The 27,934-nt window shown below is 43.1% G+C and overlaps 1 protein-coding gene across 3 annotated transcripts in view; it reads right to left on the reverse strand.

Annotated features, from left to right (window-relative positions):
- TNC (tenascin C) overlaps positions 1–27,934 on the reverse strand; it is a 94,426-nt gene that overhangs the window by 57,705 nt on the left and 8,787 nt on the right. For 2 of the 3 annotated variants that reach the window (XM_042965182.1, XM_042965181.1), the window contains exons 2-6: positions 8,148–8,741; positions 4,064–5,473; positions 2,508–2,771; positions 1,395–1,510; positions 266–422 (exon numbers count right to left, since the gene is read on the reverse strand). In XM_042965182.1, the coding sequence (XP_042821116.1) occupies positions 266–422; positions 1,395–1,510; positions 2,508–2,771; positions 4,064–5,473; positions 8,148–8,604 (2,404 nt within the window). In that variant the 5' untranslated portion in view covers positions 8,605–8,741. Of the gene's footprint in view, positions 1–265; positions 423–1,394; positions 1,511–2,507; positions 2,772–4,063; positions 5,474–8,147; positions 8,742–27,934 lie in introns of those variants that run through there. The other variant, XM_042965183.1, reaches the window with a different exon arrangement.

A 27,934-nucleotide genomic window follows, 5' to 3' on the forward strand; every position in this document is an offset into this window, starting at 1 on the left:
TAAGACCACCGAAGGCCAAGCAGCCTCCAGCCCGCACAGATGTGTAAGCGAGCCCGCTCAAGGACAGAATTGCTCAGCTGAGACCAACCCCAAATCATCCCCGTGCAGAACCATTGTTTTAAACCACTAAGTTTGGGGTTTGTTTTTTATAGAGCAAAATCTAGCTCATGCAGATGTTGTGGAAGGGGAAATGTTATCAACCAGAGGTGCTATGGGGTACAATCAGCTTTGCCACGGTGTCAGTGCTATTAAAGGTGATACTCACGGGTAGTGGTCACCCTCTTCAGGCCTGGGCCCCGGGTATTATTTTTCACGATGTGCAGAGAGATCTCATACTCTTGCCCAGGAGCTAGGCCAGTTTGCCTGTATGTGGTCTCTGGTCTCCTCAGGCTTTTGGTGATCTCTCCCTCATCTTCTTTATTCTGAAAGATAGGAACACCTTGGTAAGAACTAAAGGAAGGGGATGCCTGGGTGGCTCAGTCGGTTAAGCAGCTGACTTCGGCTCAGGTCATGATCTCACAGTTCATGTGTTCAAGCCCCGTGTTGGGCTCTGGGCTGACAGCTCAGCTCAGAGCTCAGAGCCTGGAGACTGCTTTGGATTCTGTGACTCCCTCTATCTCTGCCTCTCCCCTGCTTGCACTCTGTTTCTCTCTTTCAAAAATAAATACACATTAAAAAAAAAAAAGAACTAAAGAAGGTGCCAGCCTCTTCTTTCATGTGATTTACTCCTCTGAATCCCTTCCTTCACTAAGCACTCACTAGGCATCAGATCACCTTGGCAGGTGCTGAGGACACAGACATGATAAGGACATTTCTCAAGTTTGCTTCTCCCTCTTGTAAACCAATCTGCTCACTCCTCTGACACTCAAGTCAAGTGACAGAGTGTGAGAGCCAAAGCAGTTCTAGAGCCACAAACTCAATCCTTCCTTTGATAGACCGGGAAGCCAGCATCACAGAAGTTGGGTGGCTGTCCCATAGTCATGCAGTTAGTTAGTAGCAGAGCCTGGGCTTGGACTCAGGAACCCACTTTCCTGCCTCATACGTGCTTTTAGGCCCAGAGAGAAGGGATACTCAATCTCAGATATGCCTGGGGACATTTGGAGACAGAGGTCATTTCTTCTCTTCTTTGCCTCCGAGTAGAGATTTGCCAGACCATGAGGCACAAAGGGAACCTAAAGATGGCTTAGCATCTACCTGAGCTCACAGCCCTAAGAGCTATGTTTACTGACTTCTTAAAATAACTGAAAATATATATGCAAACATGCAGGGGCTAAGCACAGCCCTGACCCCCACCAGCAGCTAAGGAAATAAAGTTGATATAAAAGTGTGTAGAGCCCTTGGACCATCTTTCAGATCCCTGAGGTCACATATGCCCACTCCTCTGGGTGCCTTACCATATTCCGGAAGATGATCTCCCACGTCTCAAAAGCGATGTCCAGAGGATCCCACTCCACCTCCACAGATGTCTCCTTGATGGACTTGAACTTGAGGCCTTCAGGTGCAGGCAAGTCTGTCAGGAAGACCAGAGAGAAGGATTCTGCATGTGTGTGTGGAGAGTGACAGAGCGGTGATTCCCCTAAACCCCACTGGTGGATGCCTCACTCCGTTAGGGCTGGAGTGTATTTCTGACTGCTTCAGGGATACTGTCTACTGATGAGGCAGTGTGAAAATTAACATCGGGACCCACCATATGATTAAACACTGGCAATTTTGTATGGTTAAACCTGTTATGTAGAAGGGTTTGGAATCAGACAGAATGGACTCAAATCTAAGCTCCACCATTACCAGCTTTGTGTGCGTAAGCAAGTTGTACCAAGAGCCTTAGCTTCTCCACTCAGGAGGGGGAGGTAAGTATGCCTGTTTCTTTTGGGGAACTAAGTGAGGACTGAGTGATATACTGCATCACGTAGACTGCTGGGCATGCCTCCTGGCACATGGCCCACATTTAATACGTGGCAGCCAATGTTATTATTGCTAAGCAAAGAAAAAGATCAATTTCTAGACACAACTTGCTTTTAAGGTATGAAGGTAATTATACTGATATTGGATTCTTAAAGGAATAACTTGAACTCTGTAAAGTTTCCACTTTGTAAAAACATATAGGGACGGTGAGCTCCATAGAAAGGCTGTAGTAGAACAGAATGGTTAAGAGTATCAGCCTGCAACCAGACTTCCAGGGTTTAAATCCTCACCATTTATGATTTGGGATGAGATGCTTAACCATTCAGTCTCAGTCTCCTCATTTGTAAAATGGGTTAATACTTGCCCCTATCTTATAGAGTTATTATGAGTCAAGTGAATTAGTATATGAGGGGTTTCTTTAAAAAAAAAGATTCAATGGGTTTAGCTGGATCCCAAGGTCTTAATTGGTGTAATTGTGACAGGACAGCTATACAGCTATGGGGGCAAAGGCGGAGCAGGGACTCATGGGGGTGGTGGTTATGCACTGGGCAAACAGAGGGCGGTAGAGGCTGTCAGGGGGTTGGGGGTGGGTTCTGCTCACTCACAAGTGGCCACCCTGGCACTGACGGGAATGCTCTTCTTGTTTTCCAGGATGGCGAACACGCGGATAAAGTACTCCACACCAGGCTCCAACTCCCGGATGGTGGCGGATGTCTGGTCCCCGGGCACGCGGAACTGCATTTCCAGGCCATCCTCGTGGGTGGGTGTGTACACGACGAGGTACTCGGTGACCCGCATCTCATTGTCCCAAGCCAGGTTCACGGTCTCTTCTGTCACTTCTGTCACAACGAGGTCTTTGGGAGGGGACACTGGCAGGAATAAGAAAGGACAGCTTGGGTCGGGTTTTGTCAGTAAGGTGCCCTGTGAATTCTCTCTAGGTTTGTTTCCCTTGACTTGTCCCTTCCATGGCCAGTCACAGAGGCCTAAAATCCAGCTTCCGTTTTCTAAAATGAAAAAGGTCATCAAGGACCCCCTGCTGTGATCCAACCTTAAAACCTTTGGTGGCCTTCAGGCTAAAGTTCTGGGCCTGCAACATGGCCTTCTGGTTTCTTTGGGACCCGGCCCCTCTGAATTCTCTGTTCTCTGGATATTAGTTCAGATTCAGGCCATCTGCCTGGGAACGTGCAGCCTGAGCTTAGCTCCCGGTTCTGAACTTGAGGTCACACGCTGTTAGTGCTGGAAGGCTATCTGGGACTCATTTGGTCCAATTCTTTCATTTTCTAGATGTGAGTGAGGCAGAAGAACTGGCCCAGCTTTGTGTATCTCATAACATTTGAGGCTTACACCTCCTCCTTGCCAGCCTGCTGTTCTTTTCAACCAGGCTTCCCTGCCTTGGGCACATTAAACACATTTATTTATTCCTATCAATAATACCTTTAATCAGAGCAGAAATTCTCTATTACAACACGTACGGTATGGGTGCGTGAGAGGGGTACAAAGACCCCCCCCCCTCACTGAACATGAGCATTATCATTCTTGGTTGTATTTTCACTCACTGTTTATTGAGCACTTACTGTATACTGTGCCTTGTGCTGTCAGGATAGTGTTCCTTTAAGGAGCTCATAATCCTTGGGATTAAAGACTATTATGAAAAAAAAAATGATTTAAGAGATGGGCCTGCCTCATAAGTGATTAGCACTCACTCTCTAGCTGAGTGTGCAGTTAAAACAGTTTGTTTAATGTAATCTCACTGTCCATTCAATTGAGCTGAGTCTTTGCTTCCATCCAAATAGAGGGCTTTAGTTTATTTCTGGTTCGGTGTCAGTGGGGAGTAAGAGAGAAGGCTCATATTTAGCAAAGAGGCTGTTAAAATCATTTTGTCTACCTCACCATGGGCACTGGGCGTTAAACTTGGGGTAGACGAGTCAGGTAAACCAAACAGCTCTACCGTGTATGAGCTAGGTGTCCTTGGGACAATTCTATGACCTCCCTGAGCTTCTGAGCCTTCAAATAGATAGCCCCGTGACAGGTGAATAACCAGGGCCTCTGTAAAGGTGTGCGTGTGTGCGCGTGTGTGCGCGTGCACACAGGTGGCTCTCCAAAGCGCACCCACCACAGGCTCCCTCACAGCCAAGGCTGCGCTGGTTCAGTACGGACTCACCCTCCGAGCAGTCCTCCCCGGCATGGCCCTCGCTGCAGATGCAGTGGCCCTCCACGCACTGCCCCCAGCCACTGCAGTCGTTGGGGCAGGAACGACGCCCACAGTCCGGGCCCTCGAAGCCCTCCTGGCAGACGCACTGACCGTCCTCGCAGCGGCCCCGGCCGTGACAGTCTCCGGGACACCTCCGCTCCTTGCAGGCTGTGCCCATGAAGCCTTCACGGCAAATGCACTGCCCGTTCACGCAGCGGCCTTGGCCGTGGCAGTCGCCTGGGCATGCGAGCTCCGCGCAGTCGGGGCCCGTGAAGCCATGCTCGCACTCGCACCGCCCGTCCACACAGTGGCCCCGGTTGCTGCAGTCCCCGGGGCACCGCAGGTCGCGGCAGTCTTCGCCCGTGTAGCCGTCATCACAGACGCACATGCCGTTCACGCAGCGGCCGTGCCGGTGGCAGTCGTTGGGGCAGCTCATCTCACTGCAGTCATAGCCCTGGAAGCCCTGCTCGCACACGCACTTGCCCTGCACGCAGCGGCCCCGGCTGTGACAGTCGTTGGGGCACCGCAGCTGGCCGCAGTCCTCCCCTGTGTGGCCCTCGTCACACACGCACTGCCCGTTGACGCAGCGGCCGTGGCCGCTACAGCCATTGGGACACCTGAGCTCGCTGCAGTCCGCACCTGTGAAACCGTCGTCACACTCACACCTCCCGTCGACGCAGCGGCCGCGGTTGTGACAGTCGGCGGGACACCTCTTCTCGCTGCAGTCGGCCCCGGCGAAGCCCGGCTCGCACACGCACTGGCCCTGCTCGCACCGGCCCCGGCCTGAGCAGGCGTTCGGGCAGCTGAGCTGGCCGCAGTCCTCGCCCGCGAAGCCCTGCTCGCAGTAGCAGGTCCCGTTGACACAGCGGCCCCGGTCGAAGCAGTCGTTGGGGCAGATGAGCTCGCTGCAGTCCTCACCCGTGAAGCCCTCGTCACAGACACACTCGTTTTCCACGCACCTGCCACGGTCATAGCAGTTGTTGAGGCACAGGGGCTCGTTGCAGTCGTGGCCCGCAAAGCCGTCCCGGCACACGCACTGGCCGTCCACGCACCTGCCGTGCTCCTCGCTGCACGGCACTGGGCACACCTCCTGGCTGCAGTCGGCCCCCGTGTAGCCTTCGAAACACACGCAGACCCCACTCACGCACTTGCCCTGGTCGTTGCAGTCACTGGGACAGGCCAGCTGGCTGCAGTCCTCCCCAGTGAAGCCCTCATCGCAGACACACTGCCCGTCAAGGCACTGGCCCCGCAGGTGACAGTTGCCTGGGCACTCAGGCTCAGAGCAGTTGGGGCCTTTCCAGCCGGGTTCACAAACACAGCCGCATCCTTCCGTGCTGAAGTTCCCGTGGCCACTGCAGAAGGGCCTGGTGTCCAGGCGGCCTACAAGAGAGAAGAGGCAGGCCGCTGATTGTAAGCAGCTGGTTTCCAGGTCACCACCTGTCAAACCCAGCTTCAAATTCAGCCAGAAGAGGGTGGCACCCTCTGGCTCCAACTGGCTTAAAAACTAGTTGCTTAGTGTGTGAAATCAGAGGGGACTGGCATCTAATTAGAGTAGGCACGAATTCGTAACCTGTACTTTCTGAAATTGTACATTCATGTGCAAGATTGTGTGTTAATGTGTGTATCTGTGTGTGTGTGTGTGTGTGTGTGTTTGTGTGTGTGTGTGTGTTCCCCCCACCTCCCTGGGGGAGGATCTATAGTTTTTATCGAATTTTTACGTATTCCCAGGACCCCAGTGATTACAAACCACTGCCTTGTGGAACAGGTTATGCTGGGCCGTGTTATTTTTCCCGCACCTAGCCAAGGTCAAGCACATAAGAGAACAATTGTTTCACGCAAGAAATATTTGTTGAACTGAACTCTGAATTCTGATTCTGGCTCAATAGCTGTGCCGAATTTGGAAAGACACTTAGATGCTCTGAAGATCAGTTTCTTCATCGGTCAAGTGGTACCAAGAGCCGACTTCCCTTGGGTTTATCAGGGTTAAGTGAGGACATTATGAACCTACTCTTGTTCTCATTGTGATTTTCTCCTGCAGAGATTTTGGGGTTGACTCAAGTTGGTATGTGGGTTACCGTCTACAGCAGGGAGCAAGGCAATTAATAAAATGGTTGGAAAGGTAAGAATTAAATATATGTTTTCATGTATGGTAGCCACTAGACACATGTGGGTATTAATTGCATTGTGGCTAGTCTGAATTGAGAGTTGCTAAGGAAGTTAAATACATATAGGATTGCAAAGACTAAGCTTAATGAAGGGAATATAAAATATCCTTTTTTTGTATTAATAATTTTGTATTGATTCCAGGCTGAAAAGTGGATAATTTGGCTACACTGAGTTAAATAAAACAGTTGATTGAAATTATTTTTACCTGTTCCTTTTTCATATCATTAGTGTGACTACTGAAGATTTAAGAATACATATCTGGCTCATGTTATATTTCTACTGGACAGCACCACACTGAATAATTATTTCAACCCAGTCTTTAGCATTAACCCTGTTGTGTAACTCCCATTTGCATTTTCCAGGGAATCGATAGATATTGAATATAAAGTAATTTGTGTATAAAGAAAACTTTTTTTTTTTTTTGCCTTGGAAACCTAGAGCCTGCCCTATAGTACTCTCCATTTACGGTGATTAGGCCTACTCTTTTTAAAAAAATGTTTTATTCATTAAAAAAATATAACTGTTAAACATACATATTGAAATATGTCTAAGGTTGCTAATTGTCAAATAAATAGAAATTAAAATAACAAAGTACCATTTAATCCTTATATTACTTTCCTTCCAAATTTTAATAAATACATATGCATTGTAAAATAAATAAATAAATAAATAAATAAATAAATAAATAAATAAATAAATAGTTTTATTTACTTAATTTGAGTGAGTGAGAGAGAGAGAGAGAGAGAGAGAAAGAGGTAGAGGGGCAGAGAGAAAGAAAATCCCAAGCAGGATTCACGTTGTCAGCGCAGAGCCCAACACGGGGCTCAAACCCATGAACTGTGAGATCATGACCCGAGCCAAAATCAAGAGTCAGACACTTAACTGATTGAGCCACCCAGGCACCTCAATTAGGACTACTCTTGAAATACCTTATCAAAGTGCTTTCTGGTAATTTTTTCTGAGTGGCAGTAATAAAGAGGTTCATCTCTGATTTGAAGCTACTTAAAGTCCCGGTGCTCTGTGCTCTGTCAGCTCTAGGGAGTAGAGATGCACACAATTTGGAAGTGGCAAAATTCCCGACAAAGAGGATGCCCTGGAGACAGAGTATCATGGGGGGAGTGTGAGTTCTGGAGACCACAGGCACACTCAGAGCTCCTCTCTCTTATTACTCTTGGTGCCCTTTTTGAATCTCAGTTGTCAGATCTGTAGAATGGGAGTATTAAACCATACTCCAGAGGGTTGTTGGGAGGGTTCAATGAGATAATGAGTTACAGTGCCTGATACATAAAGGGGCTCAATGCATATTGTGATCGTCATTGGAGTTGCCATTATACTGGAAGATTATTTTCCAATTCCCAGATTTAGTACCACCATAAACAGAACTGTGTCTTTGTAAAAACACCAGGGTGTGGGATATCGTGGCTCAAGTCCTACCTCAGCCACTGGTGGCAGGACCTTGAAGAATCCCATCCTCCTTCTGGACCTTAGTTTCCAAGCCTGTACAAGGAGGTGATGGGGCCATATCAGCACCTTTCAGGGAGTGATCTTGGGCCAGAAACTTCATAAATATGCTCATAGGTTTTGAGGTAGAGAGTGTGTAGATCCTGTGGTCAAATAAGTGTTAGAGACTAGCCATTAAAATGGAACAAGATTTTTCCAAGCAAGACTTCTCAGAAGCCTAGAAACTCCTCTGAGAAACATTTGTCATCAAGACTCTCCAAGAGCAGAACAGAGATGGTTACATTCTCCACATTTATTTGACCATAAAATCTCTTTTCAATGAACACTTTGTGAGGCTAGTTCCCACAGGGAACCCCTTTGGAAACAACTGATGGATCTGGCCACGCCCATCATTTCTCCCATCTGGACAGTGAGGCGCTGGGCGTACCTTCAGCAGGCTGGAGACAGCAGCCTGCTCCTGTGGTGCACTGCTCCCGCAGGGAAGACACCATATTCTCCAGCTCCTCCAGTCTGCTCAGAAGCTCCTTGACATCAGGAGCCGCGGCACAGCCACAGGCCCGCCGGGGGATATTGATGCGGTGTGTGAAGACGATCTGATTTTCCCCGTCTACTGTGTGCTCCTGGAAGCTTTCACTGGGCTCTGATGGTGGTGGGGCCAGGTCTTTCTCCCCACTAGCGGATTCCAGATCCACTGAGCACTGGGAACCTACTGGCAGCTTGATGTTGTAGACATGGTTAAACACCACTGGCTGGTGTTCCTCGGGCAGAGTGACATTCACCCCACTCTGTCGCTTGTGCCGGATGACCTTCTTGAGGACCCCACCTTCAGTAGTGAGGGTAAGCAAAGCTAAGAAGATGCCCGCCAACATCACCATGGCCCCCATGGTGGAGGTGGGTTTGGCTGGGTGTTTCTATGTTCTTGGATCTTAGGGTGTCTCACTCTCAGGCAGAAGTGGGGATGTGGAAGCACAGAGTAGAATCCAGATCAGTTTGTTCCTGATCTTCTTGAAGGAATTCTCTTCTACAATAAGGGAAAACAACAAGTGTGTTAGTTCTATTACTGATTGAATCTATTGAATATCATCATTCCAAGTGAATTTTGATTTTCTGTCTCCTGTGTTTGAAGTTCTCCTGATATTCTTTCAGTATTCACCGTAGTGCTGATACAAACTGGTCTCTAACAGAATATTGCAGGGGCGCCTGGATGGCTCAGTCACTTAAACATCCAACTTTGGCTCAGGTCATGATCTCATGGTTTGTGAGTTCAAGCCCCACATGGGGCTCTGTGCTGACAGCTCTGGGCCTGAGACGGATTCTGTGTCTCCCTCTCTCTCTCTGCCCCTCCCTGCTTGCACTCTCTCTCTCTCTCTCTCTCAAAAACAGACGTTAAATTTTTTTTATAAAAAATAAAAGAATATTACAATCTTGAAGGCATGATTCACTCACTTTTCAGCTTCTGGAAATATAGGGAGACAGCTGAGAATAGACAGTAGGACAAAAATTTGGAATATTATAGACCAGACCTGGGTTTTGATCTCAGCTCTAGCTCTGTGCCTCTGGGTAAGTCATGTAACTTTTCTTTGTCCTATGTTACTTTCTATACAGTGAATGGCTAAAGTGAGGGTTAAAGTAATGATATCAGTAAAAATACTAAGTAGAAATATTTCATGGATTTACGGATCCCTTCAATATTTACGAGAGAAGCCCACTGAGTCCTTGTATTGATATGAAGGTCATCATCCCAGTAGATGTCCAGTAATTCCTGTCTCTTATTATTGATCCTCCAATCTGCATTGAGCAGCATCCACTGGTTCTCTCTGCTCTGGGAGGCAGAAGTTCAAACGATGAATGCCAGAAGGCAAGGTGAGTTTCAATTACAGCCTAGCTTCTTACTAGTTATGCGGCTGTAGGAATAGTATACTCTACCTCTTTTGAGCCTCTGTTTCTCTTTTCCTTGATTTATTTCTAAAGACTTAAAAAGTCAGTTTTTTTGTGCGAAGAATCTGACACAATGTTTCTAAACCAGTTGTTCAAACCATGATCAAGGGCAAGAGATGGCTCAGAAAGAATGCCCACCAGCCTCTGATGTTTTATCCAGTCTACAAGTACTTGTACTAGTCTTACTGAGTGTTATAGACTAAATCTTGTCCTCGTCTCCCCTCAAATTCATATATTGAAGCCCTAACCACCCATAAGACTATATTTGGTGATGGGGCTTTAGCGAGGTAATTAAGTTTAAATGAGGTCATCAGGGAGGGTTCCTACTCTGCTGGTGCTCTTGTCCTTATAAGAAAAGGAAGAGACACCAGATGACAGATCTCTCCCTCTTGTCTCCCTCTCTCTCTTTCTCTCTGCTTGTGCACAGAGGAAAGGTCATGTGAGGACACAGTGAGAAGGCAGCCATCTGCAAGCCAAGAAGAGAGGCTTCCCCAGAACTGAATCTTCCAGCACCTTGAACTGGGACATCTATTCTCTAGAACATGTAAGAAAATAAATTTTGGGGGGCGCCTGGGTGGCTCCGTTGGTTAAGCATCCGACTTAGCCCAAGTCATGATCTCACAGCTTGTGAGTTTCAGCTCCACATCGGGCTCTGTGCTGGCAGCTTAGAGCCTGGACCCTGCTTCAAATTCTATGTTTCCCTCTCTCTCTGCTCCTCCCCTGCTCATGCTCTGTCTCTCTCTCCTTCAAAAATAAATAAACATTGATTAAAAAAAAGAAAAAAAGAAAATAAATTTTTGTTGTTAAGCCAAAATAACAATCTATGGTATGTTGTTATAATAGCCCAAGCAGATTAATATACTGAGTTTTCTACAATAATCAGAGTTCTGTAGAGGTAGAAATAAACATAAGACCAACTGCCTACCCTTAGAGGCCTTAACAATAGATTATAAATAAAATGGAATCACACATTTAGTACTTAAGGAACAAAGCAAGAAGGAAAGCAAATTACTGATACTGTGATATAGAGTATAACTGCTTATGAAATTTGAAAAAAATAAAAATAATTGTCAAAAGAGTGGTAGTTGGAAAGGATAGAATTTAAACTGAGCCTTAGAGAGTGAAAAGCATTAGGTACCAACAGAGTATGGAGGAGAGTATGCTATTGTGAGGCAGTTCTTACCTTGCTAAATTGTCTTATTCATCTGTCTTATGACTATTTACCAGTACAGCTAATCAACATAGTGGAGGAAAGGGTTGTTGTCAAAGGTCTTTGAGAAATTATTTTTTAAATAATTTTTTAAGTTTATTTATTTTGAGATAGAGAGAGAGAGAGGGAGAGAGAGAATCACAAGCAGGCTCCGTGCTGTCAGTGCAGAGCCTGATGTGAGGCTCGAACTCACAAACTGTGAGATCATGACCAGAGCCGAGATCCAAGAGTTGGACGCTTAACCAGTTGAGCTATCCAGGCACCCTGAGAAATTATTGAATGGATAGGGAGACATGGCTAAACCTTAGGTGGTTATAATATTGGCCTAAACATGCTATGGATGCATATGGGAACAATATATACAGGGCATGAAGTCATTCATACTCCTCTTTAATTAGGAAATACACCTAAATGTAGTTCAAGAAAATAGTTGAGGGCTATCTGGCTTTTAATCAGTCATTTCACAAATTGGCATTTTTCAATCACCCATGCTACTCTTTTACTCGCTCATTCAGAGTTAGCTATTTATGTCAATTAGATGGAGTATTTAGAATGCTTATCCTATGGAGGTTTTCTAACTTTTTTTTCCAGAAAGGTCTTATCCCCGTGATAGGATGCATCAACATGATACCACGTGATTGCCTCCTGCATGACAACAGAAAGTCTTTGCAAAAATCTGGAGAGGGATTATGGCAGGGAAAATGGAACTAAGAAGCATTCTGTAGGACTGAGCAGGGGTCTGGGGAGCTAGAAAACACTGGCTATGCACTTTATTTATTTATTTATTTATGTATTTATTTTTAAAGTTTATTTATTTATTTTGGGAGAGAGTGTGAGCAGGGGAGGGGCAGAGAGAGAGGGAAAGAGAAAGAATCCCAAGTGGGCTTTGCCCTGTCAGGAAGGATGATCTCACCTTTTGTGAGATCGTAACCTGAGCTGAAATCAAGCGTCAGATGCCCAACTGACTAAGCCACCCAGGCACCTCATTGGCTATGCATTTAATCAAGAACTTCCTATCCACACATCCCCACCACAGCCTAATTATATTCATGCTTGATATTTTACCAACTATCCATGTAACATCTACTTAGGGCATCTACCCCCTGGTTAGGCAAAACCAAACAAAAAACAAAAACAACAGCAACAAAAAAAGGAAGCAAACACTTCTTTTGAGTATGCTTTCTTATTCAAATTAGTTTCCTAAATAAGAATTTGTGGATCTGTGGTGTAGGCCAGCTCACTGAATAAAAATTATTATGAAGAAGAGAAACTTGGCAAGTTCTTTTCTTTTAAACCAGCATAGCCCATTTTATTTGTTTACTGGACAAATATTCATTAATTGCACACTCTATTGCAATCGCTTTAACTCTCTTTGCCTTCCACAAAGTCCTTCCTTCCACCCCCTTCCCATCAATTCTTAGCCTCTTCTTTTTTTTTTTTTTCTTTTTTTTTTTTATGAGGAAGGGCCATGGGCCAAGCTTGAAATGCTTTTGGACTTTTATCCAATGCTTTTTTTGTGTGTTGCTAAATGACTTAAATTTCCATCTAAAAGGCCATTAGAATTGCGGGTTGAGACTCTGAGGCAATGAGTCTAGGGTAATAATGACCAGAGTATGGGTTGAGTGAGGATTTTTCACCGTGTATGTAAGAGCCGTGTACTGGCACAGCCAACACCACATTGTTTGGAGGAAGGAAATGTGATTCTTGAGGGTTGTGTATTTCCCACTGGCTCATGGTGGTCTGAGGGCAGGTGGATTTTTTTTATACTTTAGAAAAGACCCATTACATCTCCAGTGTGGAGGAAAACACCCAGGCTTTGGGATTAGACACACCTGGGTTCAGTGTCGCTCACTAGCTCTGTAACTTTGCCAACCTATTTATCCTCCCTAAACCATGATCTTATTGGTAAAATGGGAGTCGGAGTCTTTCCAGAGGGAAGTATGGATTAGAAATCTGTACAGAAAGTACCCGGCATGGCGTCAGGCCCATAGTAGGCACACTTTAAAAAGTAGCCCCTATTTCTTGCATTCCTAGGAACAAAACCTAGCATGAGTTCAGGGCACTAGATTCCCTTTGCTTAAACTTAAGCTTGACCTCCACATTGAATCCTGTCTTAAACTCTGCAGCCACCTGGATCTAGATGAAAGAGGAACTGCAGAAATTGCTGAGGGGGGAGGAGATAAACCTTATGAAGATAAATTTTCTAGAACTGGAAATATTTACACCAGAGAGGAAAATAGGGAGCAAAGAATAACCTTTAAAAATGTAAAATATTCTCCTGCAGACAACTGGCTGGTTAATGTCTCCTTTGAGGATAGACCTAGGGATAATTACTTTAGATTCCAGTTGGTGACATTTAGGTTAGGTATGAAGGATCATGCTCTGAGAGTAGGGCTTTTAAATTTTCAGAATGAACGACTCACTCTATAGAGACTCTTTAAAAAGCACAAGCAGATTATTATCTTTATAGGAAGTGATCAGGCAACGGAAAGTCTGGAAAGGATCTTGTAGGAGGAATGAGTGTGGACCTGTGTGTGTTTATCTTGTAGTTGAAAAAGCCAGGGTTGAGAAAGACAGGATGACCATGTATAAATCCTAGGGAAGCAGGAACTGGCTAGTCCCTTGTGCCCTCAGTGACAGAACAAGAGTCAATGCGTGTTTATGTTGGGGGTGGGGAGGAGGGCTGGTTACAAGAAGGCAAATTTCAGCACAACAGGAGAAATATTTTTCTACTTGGAACTCTCCAACAGAAAGGGCTTCTTTGAGAATATAGCATGCTCCAAGGCATTGGAATGTAGACTCGTGTTGAAGAACACAGGTTTTGTAGACAAACTGTCTTGGGTTTGAGTCACCGTTCACCTTTCTCTTTCTTGGGCAAAGTGTTATCTACTATCTGAAGCCAGAGTCACTTCGTCGTTAAAATGTGATACAGGTTCCTCAAAGGATTGTTGTGAAAAGTGCATGAGATAATGCAGGTAGTGGGGATGGCACAATCTTTGTCAGCAGCAGGAGCTCATCAAAGCGAAGCTTCTGTAGTGAAAAGTATGGACTTCAATGAATAATTTGCCTAGAATTTGCTTTCTCTCAACTCTTGAAATCCCTACCCTGGCATATACAAATCTGTTTTTTCAAACAGGGATAAAAATTCTGCAGGGAAGTGGAGATTTCTCAGAGATCCCAGACAAATATGCTTTGGGACATATGGGTATAAATATACGTATGGGTCTATCAATCTTTTAAGATTAAAGGATCTGATTAGCATCGATATTTTCAAATGAGAGCAACAGGAAGAGACACAGCTTTTGCACTGGCTCAATCATAGATTGTTATGGTCACACATTTAGGACAAATGGGCTATTTCCAAGCGTTGCATGTTGCCCAGGTCTTTATTCTGTCTCAGCAGATATTCCGGGGGCAGAAAAGTACACACAGATCAAACTTCACTGTGTGTCTTTATCAAAAGCAATTTTTGGAGCCAAATGAACTCCTGCACACTATTTTTTTATGAGACCCCTTAGGCCCCTCCATTCCTGTTAATTTCTCAAAACATAATTAATCTGGAGGGGAAAAAAAACTACCATAAACATTTCCCCATAAGATAGAAGGTTCAAGAAGAAGTAGAAAATTTTGAATTCATTGGTCTAGAGCTGTGGTGTCCAATATGGTAGCCACTAGTCACCAGTGGATGTTAAAAATAAAATGAATTAAAATGAAATACAATTAAAATTTCCATCCTCAGTTATAATGCTCACATTTCAAGTGTTTTACAATGGCATGTGGCCAGTGACCAGAACATCGGTGCAGATAAAGAACACCTCCATTGTTTCAGGGAAGTTCTACTGAGCAGTATTGGTTTAGAGGGGTGCTTAGTGATAGTAAGTCCATGGTACAAATGAGAAAACTGAAGCTCAGAGAGGTCAAAGAGGCACTATATGATGTTGATACGTGTCCTGTTTAAGGAAGATGGGTGAGTACGTCAGGTAGTACCTGAGGAAGGAGACTAGTGAGAGAAGATGGCATCTTCTAAACACAAGCAAATATGTATGTGATTATAATTTCCATTACATTTTTGGACCTTACATGTTCACACATATCCAGGTACATATGGTCTTAATGGCTACTGTCCTCCTCAAATCTGAAGGGACATCCATCTTGCCTCAGGTCAGCATCCTTCCCTCCCACCCTCCATTCTACCTTGGGATAGGAAGTTTTTTCTTCTTCCTCTTTCTGCATCCCTTAGAGCCCCAAGTTCTCTATGAGTTTCTTCTCTTCAAGTGAAACCAAAGACTAGCTACTCTAGGGACCATTTTGGCCATGCCTAACATCTTGTCCTACTCTGCCTCACCCTTTTCTTGGAAGATGCTAGAACTTGTCAAACAAAGATAATTTATGGCTCTTCTTCTATTGACCCTACACTACTCTGTCCCAAAGTTTTTGAGGGGACTCAGTCCATTTACTTCAGTAATATAAACTATTCCGTCGATGAAGCAGCTGGGTGTGAGAGAAAGAGCCTGGTCTTTGGAAATAGACCTACGTTAGAATCCAGCTCTTCCACTTAGTAGCTGCTACTGTGGACATTCACTTTCTCCTGAGCCTCACTTGCCTCATCCCCTACATTCTTATACATATATCTATTTCATCATGTTTTGGGATGAAGTTAGATGTATGTTAAGCCACTAGCATAGTGTCTGGCACACAGTAGGTACTTTACATATAGTGGCTAATAATAATAGAAGCAGTAATAACACTGGTCAAATAGAGAATGGATCAGAAAGAAAATTTTGCATCTAGAAAGGATGAGAGAATCAGAGAGATACATCATGATTATAATAATATAATAGGTAACAACAGAGATTGGCTGGCTTAACTCTATTCATGTTTAAAGTGGAGGGAGGCTGCACTTTTGTGAGGGGCTTAAGTAAAACAGTTTGAAAGAAATGCCATCTGAGATGGATCTGAAGGATGGGTGGCATTTTGAAAAGTGGATGGATATCACTGTAGTAGGTGGGTAGAATCTGAAGCCTGTGGAAGTTTAGAAAGGGAACAGAGAAAAGGCAAAAAAAGTTGGGATGCATGGCTGATAAGGAGAATAAAGAAGTTGACAGTAGAGGTGCCTGGGTGGCTGGGTTGGTTAAGCATCTGACTCTTGATTTTGGCTCAGGGTATGATCTCAAGGTCTCTGGGATTGAGCCCCACATCAGGCTCTGCACTGACAGCCTGGAGCCTGCTTGGGATACTTCCTCTGTCTCTGCCCCTCTCTCAGTCTCTCTCTCTCTCTCTCTCTCTTTTTAAAAATAAATAAATAGGAGCGCCTGGGTGGCTCAGTCAGTTAAGCGTCTGACTCTTGATTTTGGCCCAGGTCATGATTTCATGTTTGCGGGATTGAGCTCCACGTTGGGCTCTGTGCTGGCGTCCCAGAGCCTGCTTGGGATTCTCTCTTCCTCTCTCTCTGTTCTTCCCCTACTTGCTTGCTCGCTCTCTCCCAAAAGAAATAAACACTAAAAATGTTTTAAATAAATAAAGAAAAAAGCATTTAACTAAAAAAAGATGACAGTAATAACAGATGCTTCCCTTTGTGGCTCCCTGATAGAGGCAAAGGTAGGGTAAAGGGTATGGAATACTGAAGGTTAGTTCTCCTGGGCATGTCAACAACATTAGGGGGAGCAGAAAGGAGCAAGCACATGGAGTTGGTAGAATGATAGTAAGGAGTACATGAAAGGTCAATGTGAAGAGTTGGCACTAAGCCCAGGAAGCAGTGTTGCATCTCTCTAAGAATAGATGTCTAATAGCTCAGTGTCCTCTGCTAAGGGGACTAGGTAGAACACAGGCTTCTGTCTTCAGTCCCTTGGTCTCCAAATACCTGGCATATTTATGGTACATGCCTCCTCCCTCTCAAAATTTAAAAAGATAAAAATAATGGTCCTGAAGCCTTTTTTTTTTCTTTTAAGTGGGGGAGGGTGTTAAACCATTAGGACTTCATTACTGTTAAAATATAAAAATTAGCTCTTATTTCAACTTCTTTGGTATTAGATGTTGCCAGTGTAGATCATTTTCCAGAGCTTGGAATTACATATTTTTATTCAGAACTTTACTCTGATGTAACACTTCATTTAATAGATGGGGAAACCACGGTTGGTATCATGGGAGCCATATCCCAAGGACGTTTTGGACAATAATTTTATGCTTTAAAGTGCCTCTTGTCTGTTTATCAGATCTGTCCCTACCCCATCCCCAAGTAGAGCTGTTTGGTAGCTAACCTTTTGGAAGCAGCATGACATAAACTATCAGTTATTTTTAGGCACCTCACCACAGGACAAAGACCTTTGTTAGATGAAGGAATCAACAATCTTTGAATTCTTTCCTGGTCACAGCTGGAGAATAAACAATTTCATTTTTAGATAAAGATTAAACTTCCAACTGGCTAGAATCACATTTCAGAATTCGTCACTTATGACTTAATTTTTAGTGGCTCACAGAATATATCTATCTTGTTGACTTAGGCATGTACATGAAATACCTAGGCTGGGGGCAACGAGGATTCCTACTGTTTAGAAATGCAGATGAATCTCTTTCCACATCATTTTGGCAACATATGAGGCAGCTTGCACCAAATTTTTCTTCTTGCTTACAGGCAAGAGAATTTTATTGTGCACAGTCAGTTAAGCATGGAGCTGCTTACATGGGCGTTCTTAAAGGTTCTAGAAATTCTTCACCCCTTGTCCTTCCCAACATCCATAAATTCCTTCTTGGAATGTGTCAGGAAGAGAGAGGAGCCAGGAAACAGCCTTAAGTGTGGATTTTTTCCGAGGACATCTGATCCTTACAGTTGAGTGAGGCCAGCACAACCTGTCTTCAAAGAATTAAGAGAGCTCTGACTGCCAAACCAAAGCACCTCCAAGCCCTAGGTGTTTGAATTCCAGCACTGAAAAGCATTTATCCACTCAGATAGCACGGTGGCTTACCTAGTGCCCAATTCGGATGCTACTGGAGCCAGCAATCATCCTAGAGGCCTGAGAATTAATTCATTTAAAAACTTACTCATTCCTGCATTCAACAGAGATGAACTGAATGAGTGCTAAGATATTCCAAAGGAGAGTGAGGTGTTTCAGAGACCCATGACAGTAATTCTTGCTCTCATTGAGTTCATGGTTCAATAAAGGAAACAGACATGTAAACAGTTACAGAGGAAAATAAACACTAAAATTGACAACTATCCAAGGAGGGTCTGTGCTATGTTTGAGAATATCTGTTCTAGAATCAGTCAGATACTATTGAACCCTGGTTCTGCCACTTGCTATCAATTTGGCCCGTAAGGCATTGCCGCATTTTTGTAGGTCACAAATGGTTGGACAGAGGCAACTTCACATGGCTCCATCTAGTAACTATGACCTTGGATATGTAACACTGCCTCTCTGAGCCCCAACTTTTTTGTTTGTAAAATGGTAACAAGAATACCAACCCTACAATAAAGTTCTTTCAACTCTATCTGGGAGACAATGGGACTAAATGAGATAATCTATGAAAATACTTAGGATAATGCCTAACAGGAGAGAGATTTCAGTAACTAATGTATGTTGTTTTGTGTGGTGATTTGTGTCCTTTGTTTAGAGAAGGCAGTTAGTGAAAGGTTAGTCTCTGAAGGATGAAAGATTCGTAAAGGAATGTGGAGGAGCCCCCTTTTGCCCACGATTGCTTTTTCCTTGAAATTGTATCACTGTTAGTACTTCAGTTTGTCAAGTGACAGGGATATTCTGAAATCCTCAGGGGAGTGAGGAGGCCTAGGAGATAGCTCGGGTTTTCCTCCTGATCTATTCCCATTCAGTAGCAAGAAAAACAATTCTGTGAGCCTAGGGTGGAGCTCTTTTTCTGGGAGGTCAGTACTCTGGCCAAGAGGCAGTGCTGCTACTGGGATGGTTGTCCGTGATGCTCCGCCAGGGATTTCTCCAGAACAGGCTGCTTGTGGTTTAGTCTTTTAAGACATCACTCCTGACGGGAAATGGTTGGCTCAGGTTCTCAGCATTTTCCATAGACACAGACAGACATCAGATTATAGAGTCAAAATCAGAGTGGAGCAAGGCTTAGAAGGAACTTGGGAGGATCACTGAGTCCTGGGGTGGCAAATCTGTGGCACCGACACATCCTTCTAGTACACATGGCAGGCATTGCTGATCAACACCTATACATTTCTGCAGAGCCCTACTTCAGAAATGTTATGAATACATCACTCCAGGCTGCCACATCCGAATAATTAGAGGTAGTACATGCCGTGAAAGGGAATAACTAAACAGAAACACCAGAGAAGGTCAGCAGTTAATTAGTAGTAAAGTTTATATTAAAACCCAGAGATCCTCCCTCTTGGTCAATGAATTTGATTGAGGTTTATTGGTTTTCCCAGGCTACTGAGAGCCCTTCAAAAATAGATGCATATGGGGGCGCCTGGGTGGCTCAGTTGGTCGGGCAACCGACTTCAGCTCAGGTCATGATCTCACAGTTCGTGGGTTCGAGCCCCACGTCAGGCTCTGTGCTGACAGCTCAGAGTCTGGAGCCTACTTCAGATTCTGTGTCTTCCCCTCTCTCTGCCCCTTCCCTGCTCACACTCTGTGTCTCTCTGTCTCTCAATAATAAATAAATGTTAAAAAATTAAAAAAAATAGATGCATATGGAAGGCTTCTAGTAATTCTTAGTCTGAGGTCATTGTAAAGGTTCCCAGAGCAAAATATCACCAATAGGATCTTGGAGAGACCCTGTGTTAAGAGATTTCCAGGTTTCTTGGCCCTGTAAGGTTTCTTCAATTTTCCATCCATCCATCCATCCATCCATCCAACTATACATCTTTTCAGTACATATTTGTTAAATACCTACCATCTGCCAAGCCTTGAGTTAACCATGAAGGATACTACAATGAAGAAGATCAGCATGTTCTAATTATAAAGCTTATAATTTCCTCCTAAAAGCTCACAAATGCAGTTGATTTTAAAATCCATGTACTCTGGATTTAATATTTGTGCTATTCTTAAGTGTCACTGCAGATTGGGAACATGGCACATACTCTCAAGCTTATGGGCTGCACAGTGTGCTGATTGTTAGGGAGATGAGGCAGACTAAGGATTTACTCTCTGTTTTCAGAAATCTCAGAAACTAGAAAATACAATGCAGGGTTCAGTGGCAGTGCTGGTCTGAATGAAGGAATTGAAGAAAGAAGTATCACTCTGAGCTTGGAAGTTCCCAGAGGACTTCCTGGGGAGGAAATGATTAAAACCACCAAATATTGATTGAGAAGATAAGGAAGAGGCTGAAATCATAACAGTGATAACAAAAGTAATAAAAATATCATCAACTACCATTCACTGCATGGCTTATTTTGCCAGTAAGCATTTTATATTTCCAACTTTAAATTCTCAGAAAAATAATATGAGGCACTATCTTTATTCTCAGTTTGAAGGTGAGGAAAATGAGGCAGAGAATAGTTAAGTGGCTTATGTAAGTTCAGATATTCATTAAGTAGAGTCAGGATTTGAACACAAGTCCATCTGAGTCCAAAGTAAGTGCTCTGAACTATGATTTTATACAGCATTTTGTGCTGAGGGCCAAGGGAAAAAGTTATGGCTCAAGACCAGTCCCAAGCATTGCTTCCATTACTTTCAAACACCCGGCTCAAAAGAGAAAATCTTTGGAGACACGATCATATCTCAGTTATCAATGGGAGAGGGTACCAGATCTGTTGAAGGCTGCTCAAGAGCCCCTTTGCCATCTCTGAGTGAACAAATCTATTTGTCCTTCAAGATAGAGCTCAAAAAATCATCTGTTATTAGAAGTTTTCTTGTTTTTTTTTTCTTTCTGAATTCTTTGAGTTCTTAATTTGATATTATTTCCATCATGTGTCATTCTAAAATTGACTTTGGGTGACTTTATTATGTATGTGTATCTTCCTCTTTTAGAACATAAACCAATTCTATCTTGTATTTATGTCAGACTGTAAGGATTTAGATTGTATGTAATCTTAAAGCTCCATGAAGGCAGGAACTATATCTGAGTCATTCATCTTCTAGTACCCAACACCAAGCTCAGTGTCTACAGCATAGTGAAGGCACAATATGTTTATATTTACATAAAATAACGCTAAATATATTTCTTGATTTGAACTTACACATAGCAGACATATTCATGGAATTAATGAAAGAACAAATACTTTTGTTTTCCTGATAGCCCTAACGGAATTAGTTCTCCTATGATCTCTTCTAAGACAAGATGTATCAAGGAATTCATCATAGCTGCACTCCCAGATTTGTTCATTTTTATTTGCTCAGTTATTCAGTGAGTATGTACTGTGTGCCAGATACCACACTAAGCACAGGAGTTACAAAATTGACCAAGATGCTGTGGGCTCCTTCCCATGAGGTTCCAGTCAATACCTCAAGGGTTCTTGAGAGCCCAGTACTATCTGCTTTGAGATAAACCTTCTCTATGATCAAGGTCAACTCAACTAGACATTTGGCAGGAGATGAACTCGACCAGGCCTGTGATATACTCAGTGTAAAATTCTGGTTTCAATGTGAATGAAGCATCCTGGGTTATTATCCATTCTCCCAATTTTCTTGCAGTATTCATTGTTGGTTAAATTTAGATCACTCTCTCCTTTTGAATTCTTTTATTTTTCAGCTCCCAGAGATTTGAGGCTCTCCTGGGACCATGTGGTGGGGAGTACAGTGGATTAAAGGGCTAGGAGATGAGCTCCGCAGCACAGTCCTGCCAGCCTCTTGCTGTGAGACCTTGAGCAGGTCACATCCACTCTCTCGTCAAATAAGCAAGATTGTGTGCCCCTAGCCCCTGACTCTTTGGTTCTAGGGACCTGTGGTCTACCGCTAATTTGGCAATATTTCTGCTGAACTTAAATTTGGATTTCATTTCGGACCCATGTCAAGTAGCCAATATTATGTCCAGCACTCCCTCCCCCCCCCCAATACTGTGTCTTTCTTTAGTTGTTTGGCTAAAACACTGGTGGTGCTTTGTGGCTTCTGTCTTCCCATCCCCCAAACAGAAGTTTCATTACCAACCAAATTAAGCTCACAAGTCTTAATCCATAAAATATTTCCATCCAGACACAATAATGAGATTCATATTTGTGGTTTAGTATACCTAAGAAAAGCTCAGATGAAATATGACTAGATCCATTGATACATTCAGACCACAGACTGCCCTGGTGTGGTCTGGTTTCAATTTTTGAAATAAAAATTCTGCAGAGCACTTGCTTTCTCTCTCCTATTCCTTACCTAGACATAAAGGAAAATAAAAAGTGGGTCCGACCAAGTGGCAACAATATAGGTTCCTGTAAAATTCTGGAAAAATTGTTTCAAGCATAAATTTCAGTTCATTTCCTAATGGAACAATGACCTCCTCTGGCTTTCATCCAGAATTTTAGGAAATCTAGTTGACTCTTTCAAAAGTACTAGAAGTTGGTTCTTGAGCTCTTGAGCCAAGGTGAAGAGATCAGAGATTTATCTAGGAAGGTTTACAGACTGGCTCATACCTCAATGTTAAATAAGAGACCTTCTGACAAGGGCTCTGTGACATGGTGACTTCTGTGAAGCTGTTGTTACTACCCAATGCCAGAGATGTAGCCTTGAAAGACTTTGAAAATTCTTAAGGAGGCATTGTGATGAGCAGAAATACAGGAGATCAAATTCTGCTTACCTTCTGGGAAGCGTTAGACAAAGTCCCATAACTTTTTTGAATTGTGGCTTCTTGAGCTGTAAAATAAGGATCTTTCCAAGGTTGTTGGAGACAGTGAATGGAATAATAGGATTGTAAATGCTATCCAACTGTTAGTATCTATTCTCTTTTTCTCTCTTCCTCTGTGGCTTCTCTTAATAGGGGAGCTTCACAACATCGGACAGATGAAAAAATAGACAGTAATACTGTAGAGGTGGTTCAAGCATTGATTGAGAGGTTGAATTGGTTTGGGAAAGCAGTTAAGTTTCAGTTTACGTGTCAACCTCAGTGAGCTGACATGGCTATCCAGCACTGTGTTGAGAAAGACTCCATGGCCTCCTTTGCACTCAAGGGGAAAAAGTGCTGTGATGGCTTAGCAATGAATGCCATGGGTACCAAAGTGAAGGAGTGTTGATATGTGTGTCAAATATTTGGCATAGCAAGACTAGGTAGTTTTGGCAATCTTTTCCAAGCCAATGTGCTGATATTCAAATGCATGGAATGCTGTTTGAGGCCTGAGTCAGAGGGAGCCAGATGGATTCTCTGACAATTGTAAAAGCCTGTATGAGTCAAGTGCAATAAAGTTTGATACTATGCTTCTAAGATTGGAAGCAAGAAACTGGACTCTCAGGAAAAACTAACACTGCTCCAGCAATTAATTTGTGTGAGATCATGCAAGGAAACATACTTTCATTGTCCACTTTCTTTTTCTCAAACGAGGCTGTTTAAATGCTTCAATAACAGCTAACATTGATTGAAGATATCTGTGCCAAGAATTGCTTCATGTGTATCTTGTGTGGGTATTTCGTTGAATTCTCTCCAACACCTATGAGGTAGCTACCTTTATTTTTTCAGCTTAGGGATGAGGAAACGGAAACAGCTCAAGCTCACACAGGTAGACAGAGGGGAGCAGGGGTTTAATTCAGATGGACTGGCTCACATGTCAGAGACCCCATTCCTAACCCTCACCTTTGCAGTCATCCTTGATTGATGTAAAAGTGTGGTTTGCACAACCAAAGTAAAAAGGCAAACTTCCAAAAAACCCAGTTGTCAGGGTCCACAGTAACAATGAAGGAACTTTATGACTTCCGGATAATGTCTGGGAAGCTGTACACGAGCCTGAGAAATAGAGATATTTCGAACCCCTGACTTGGATTTAATTAGCTCTATAACTATAGGCAGCATTTTCTAAAGTGGAATCTACAACATGTTGGCAAATATTAATGCAAGGGAAAAACATGTTTGGAAAATGCTATTTTAAACCAAATGCTATTTTAAACCAAACAAATTATACAGCTTTGTTTACTTCAGGGTTTCCAGAGTCTTTAATGTGTTTGTGTTCATTGGAAATCTCCAAGAGGAGGAGAGTTTATAGTGTTTTCCAAAGCTATTTGATTATTTTGTGTTTGAAATACATCACAGGATTTGGTTTGATGACACACAATAGGGAAAGTGCAGATTTGGAACAAATCTAGACCCTCTCCTTCCATTTCTTTACACATTAGATGGGAGTGATGATTAACTATGGCCAGTCTCTGAGTGTAAAGCTCCTGGATGGAGACTTTCTACCAATGTAAACCATGAGTGACACAGATAGTTTCACATGTATCCTGTGCCTGGAACTTAACAGATGCCAGTTAATTATGATGGCAACCTTGTGAGTTAGGAAGCACTGTTCGTATTTTACTGTTATTAAAGCTGAGGGCTTCAGAACATGAAATAACTTCCCCAGGCAGTAATTATTTGATTCAGAATTAATAACTCAGTCGTAGAATTCCAAATCCTATACTCTTTCTGCTACACCAACTTATCTTTTTAAGCAAGATTCATTTTTTTTTCAGTTTAAAGAATTAATATTTATGCAATAAATATCACAGATGACATCCAATATCACTGATGCAAGTAGAGTTGTTGGATCCCTAAAATGGGGCCCTTTGGGAGGGTGGGTCTGGGGTTCTGGAGTGCACATAGCCATTTAATGTACAGTTTTGAACTTGAGCAGGGCACAGAGCCAAATGCTCTATAATAATTTTGTCTCAGGCAAATCTTTAAAGCCCCTGGAAACAGCCTACTCTCTTTGAGTCTGGCCTGGAGAGAAAGTGAGTAAGTGAGAGGAAGATAAAGTGAGAAGTAGCAGACAGAGGAGCTTAACAAATCTCTCCTTTTTGGAAAACTGGCCCTCATGCTATGTACAACTAAAAACAGAGTTATTGTTTCTAAGAAATCAGTCAAGGCATGAGGGTCTTCCAGAGGGTTTAGGAATTACAACTTTCATTTTGAAAGAAATAAACAAATAAGGAAAAGAGGGGGGGGGATCCCTTCTGGACAGCAACATTTAATTCAACATTTAATTCAGCAGGAAAATCAAGAAATTTAGCCTGAGAGAGATAAAAGACAGAGGTGGTCAGGGGGGAAATCGAGGATATTTCACACAAATGAATCACTCTTCTGTCATTCTTTGAAGCTTCCTTCAGCATTATGGTTTTGGATTGGGACTTACTAGGTGAGCTTTTGTTTCTGCTTCAATCCCTTTATACGTAGAAGTATAATAATATAAACCTTGGTAGGCTCTGGTGGTTGGAAATTATATATGTAAATTAGCATACTGGCAGGAGTCAGTAAATTTATTTCTAAGTGACCAGATAGCAAATATTTTAGGCTTTGCAGCTAGATGTTCTATGTCACAAAGACTCTACTACTGCAGAGAAAGTAGCCAGAGCATAGCTGTGTTCCAATAAAACTTTATTTACAAAAATAAGCCACCACCTGGTGGTTTCCTGACCCTTGCTGGAATATAGTAGTTTATTAGAAAATGATAGCTATTATTATAAAACCAAATACAGATTGGACCTGACAGGAAGGAAACTAACATTTTGTTGAGAGCCTGCTATATACCTGTTTTGTGCCATGCCTTATGCTAGATGATTTTTATACATGTTATCATATATCTTTTCATTCATCATGACAACCTGGTGAGACAGGTATTATTATGCATATCTGGAAGTTAAATGAATCAAGACTTAGCTAGATTCAATGACTGGTTTAGAGGGACAGTCAGCATTTGGACCCTAATTTGTGACTCTAAAATGCTTGTTCTCAACTACTACGCTGGGCTGATTCACCAAGCAACTTCCTGCCGTTCATATCAGGTGGAAATTTACATTAGCATTGCTCAATAGAGAGATCAGAGCCCAAGCAGACACCTTCACCTTCCATTTCCTAGATCTTTAGTAGCAATCTGGTGGCTGTCTCTTTGTAAGCACTGAAATATCTGACCTCTTTCTCCCAGAGCCTCTGGCTGGGAGACCTCATGTTTTGTACACTTCCCCTTTGGAGAATGCTTAAGCCAAGGTGTACTGTTTGCAAACACTTATTAGCTTTTAGGCAGATGTTGGCAAGTTTCCTTTGGCCTGAGATGGGATTCCAGAGTCTACTGAAGCCTAGATGTGCTCATCGATCATCTTGGCCAAAAAGAGTTGCTAATTAGGGTGACACCCTGCAAGTATTTACCTCTAGAGCTAGGTTTTCTTGCTCTGGACATGCCCGTGTTAGCCCAAGTGGTTTGTTGGACTTTTTACTGTAGGTCCAGATGAGTGAGAGCAAATTTATAGTCCTTTAAAAAAATCTATGAAGCCTTGTGCTCTAGTACAGAATTTACCAGATTATATTCTAAGATGTTTTTAGGTACATGTCCTGTGGAAAATGGCATTTGTGGTCAAGTAACTTGGGGGGTATTGGGTTCAACAAAGCTGAATTGGTTAACTGCTATAGGTTTCTCAGAGCATGTACTCTTCTAATCGCACTCAGAATAAAATCTAAACTCCTAGCCACTATCTACAGAGCTCACTTCCCTAGTTCATTCAGATCTCTGCTTAAATGTCATCTCCATGTCTCACCCTACTTAAGAGTATCCCACTCACCACCAGTCATTGCCTGTTCCTTTACTGTGTTTTCTGATTATTCTTAGCAAATACCTGCCTGAAATTGTACTTATAAGTTTGATTCCTTGTTATCATCTACCTCCTTCCACTATAATGGAAACGCTATGAAGAGCTTATAAGGATCTTGAATGTTCCTTTATCTACTATATCTCCACCCTTAGAACCATGTATTGAGTAAGAATTCCCAAGAACATGACACAGTGCCAAGTGTCCTCTAAACCCCTTTGTCCACAGAACACTTTTACAGGTGCATCTCATGAGTACAGTGTGCCGCAGGCCACAGTCTGGGGAACTGCTTGTCTAATGGAGCCTCATAACCAGCAACAATTGTGACAACAGGTAACAATGACAATAAAACATTTATGCCCAAGTGCCAGTGCTGTGTTAAGCAATTCATGCTCACTTATGTATTTTAACCATCACAATAACCTTATGAAGTAGGTGCTACTATTTTGCCTTTAATATGGTTGAAAATGAGGGTTAGAGAAGTTAAGACTTGGTCAAGATTACGTTAACAAGAAAGTATCAAGCTCTTGAACCCAGAACTAATGCCAATGCCAGACTCTTAACCATTAGCCAATCCTCCCCTGGCCACCGGGCTATGAATTTCTTCATGTCCTAAGATACAGAGCTCTTTGTCTCCATCCCTCCCTGGTGTCCTTTCATTACTCCCACCGGTTGTAGACTGATCCTTGTTATAACCTCCAGATACTTGGATCTCTTGTCACTCAGCTTCAAATCCCCAGACAGGTCTCCTCTGTCCTTGGTACTGGTTTTTCCAAATCCCAGGCAGGGCATGCTTTGATCCCAGAGGCCTCCTCCGAAAGCAAGGACATTCCTTGAAGTCTGTGTCCTGAGACTGTTTCCTGTCCCAGAACTAGGCTGGCTTCCTCCTGTCACATGTTATGACATCACTCTGCACAGTTGAGAGCCTAGAGGGCAAGGCATGAAAACAACTTCAAGGTCTGGGCTTTCTGAATAAACTCAGATGAGGCAGCGGAGGTCCAAATCTGGGACACAGCAAGGACTCCTGTCTGTGGTTGAAGATTAGTTTTATTTCAGTTGTGCTCAATTTCATATGAACCAGATACAAATTCTCCTTTCAAGAGTTGACAGGAAGAGTTGATCTATGAGCAGACAGGCAATTCCAGCATGATAACGGTGATGACAGAAAAAAATATGGGGTGGAAGGGGATGACAATAAAGGGACATCTCATCGACCCAGAGGAGGGAGGTGGTTCCTGAATTGAATTTTAAAAGGAGATTAGGAGTAGGTGAAAAACATAGGGAAAGATATTCTAGGAAAGAGGAAGTGATATTTGCCAGGGCATAAAAAGCAGGAAATAGTTGGTGTTGAAAGCATGGATTATAGCTGAAGTAAAAGGTCTGTTTGGAGGCCGGAAACCAGACCATGAA

Source organism: Panthera tigris, chromosome D4 (assembly GCF_018350195.1).
Source record: "Panthera tigris isolate Pti1 chromosome D4, P.tigris_Pti1_mat1.1, whole genome shotgun sequence".
NCBI lineage: Eukaryota > Metazoa > Chordata > Mammalia > Carnivora > Felidae > Panthera > Panthera tigris.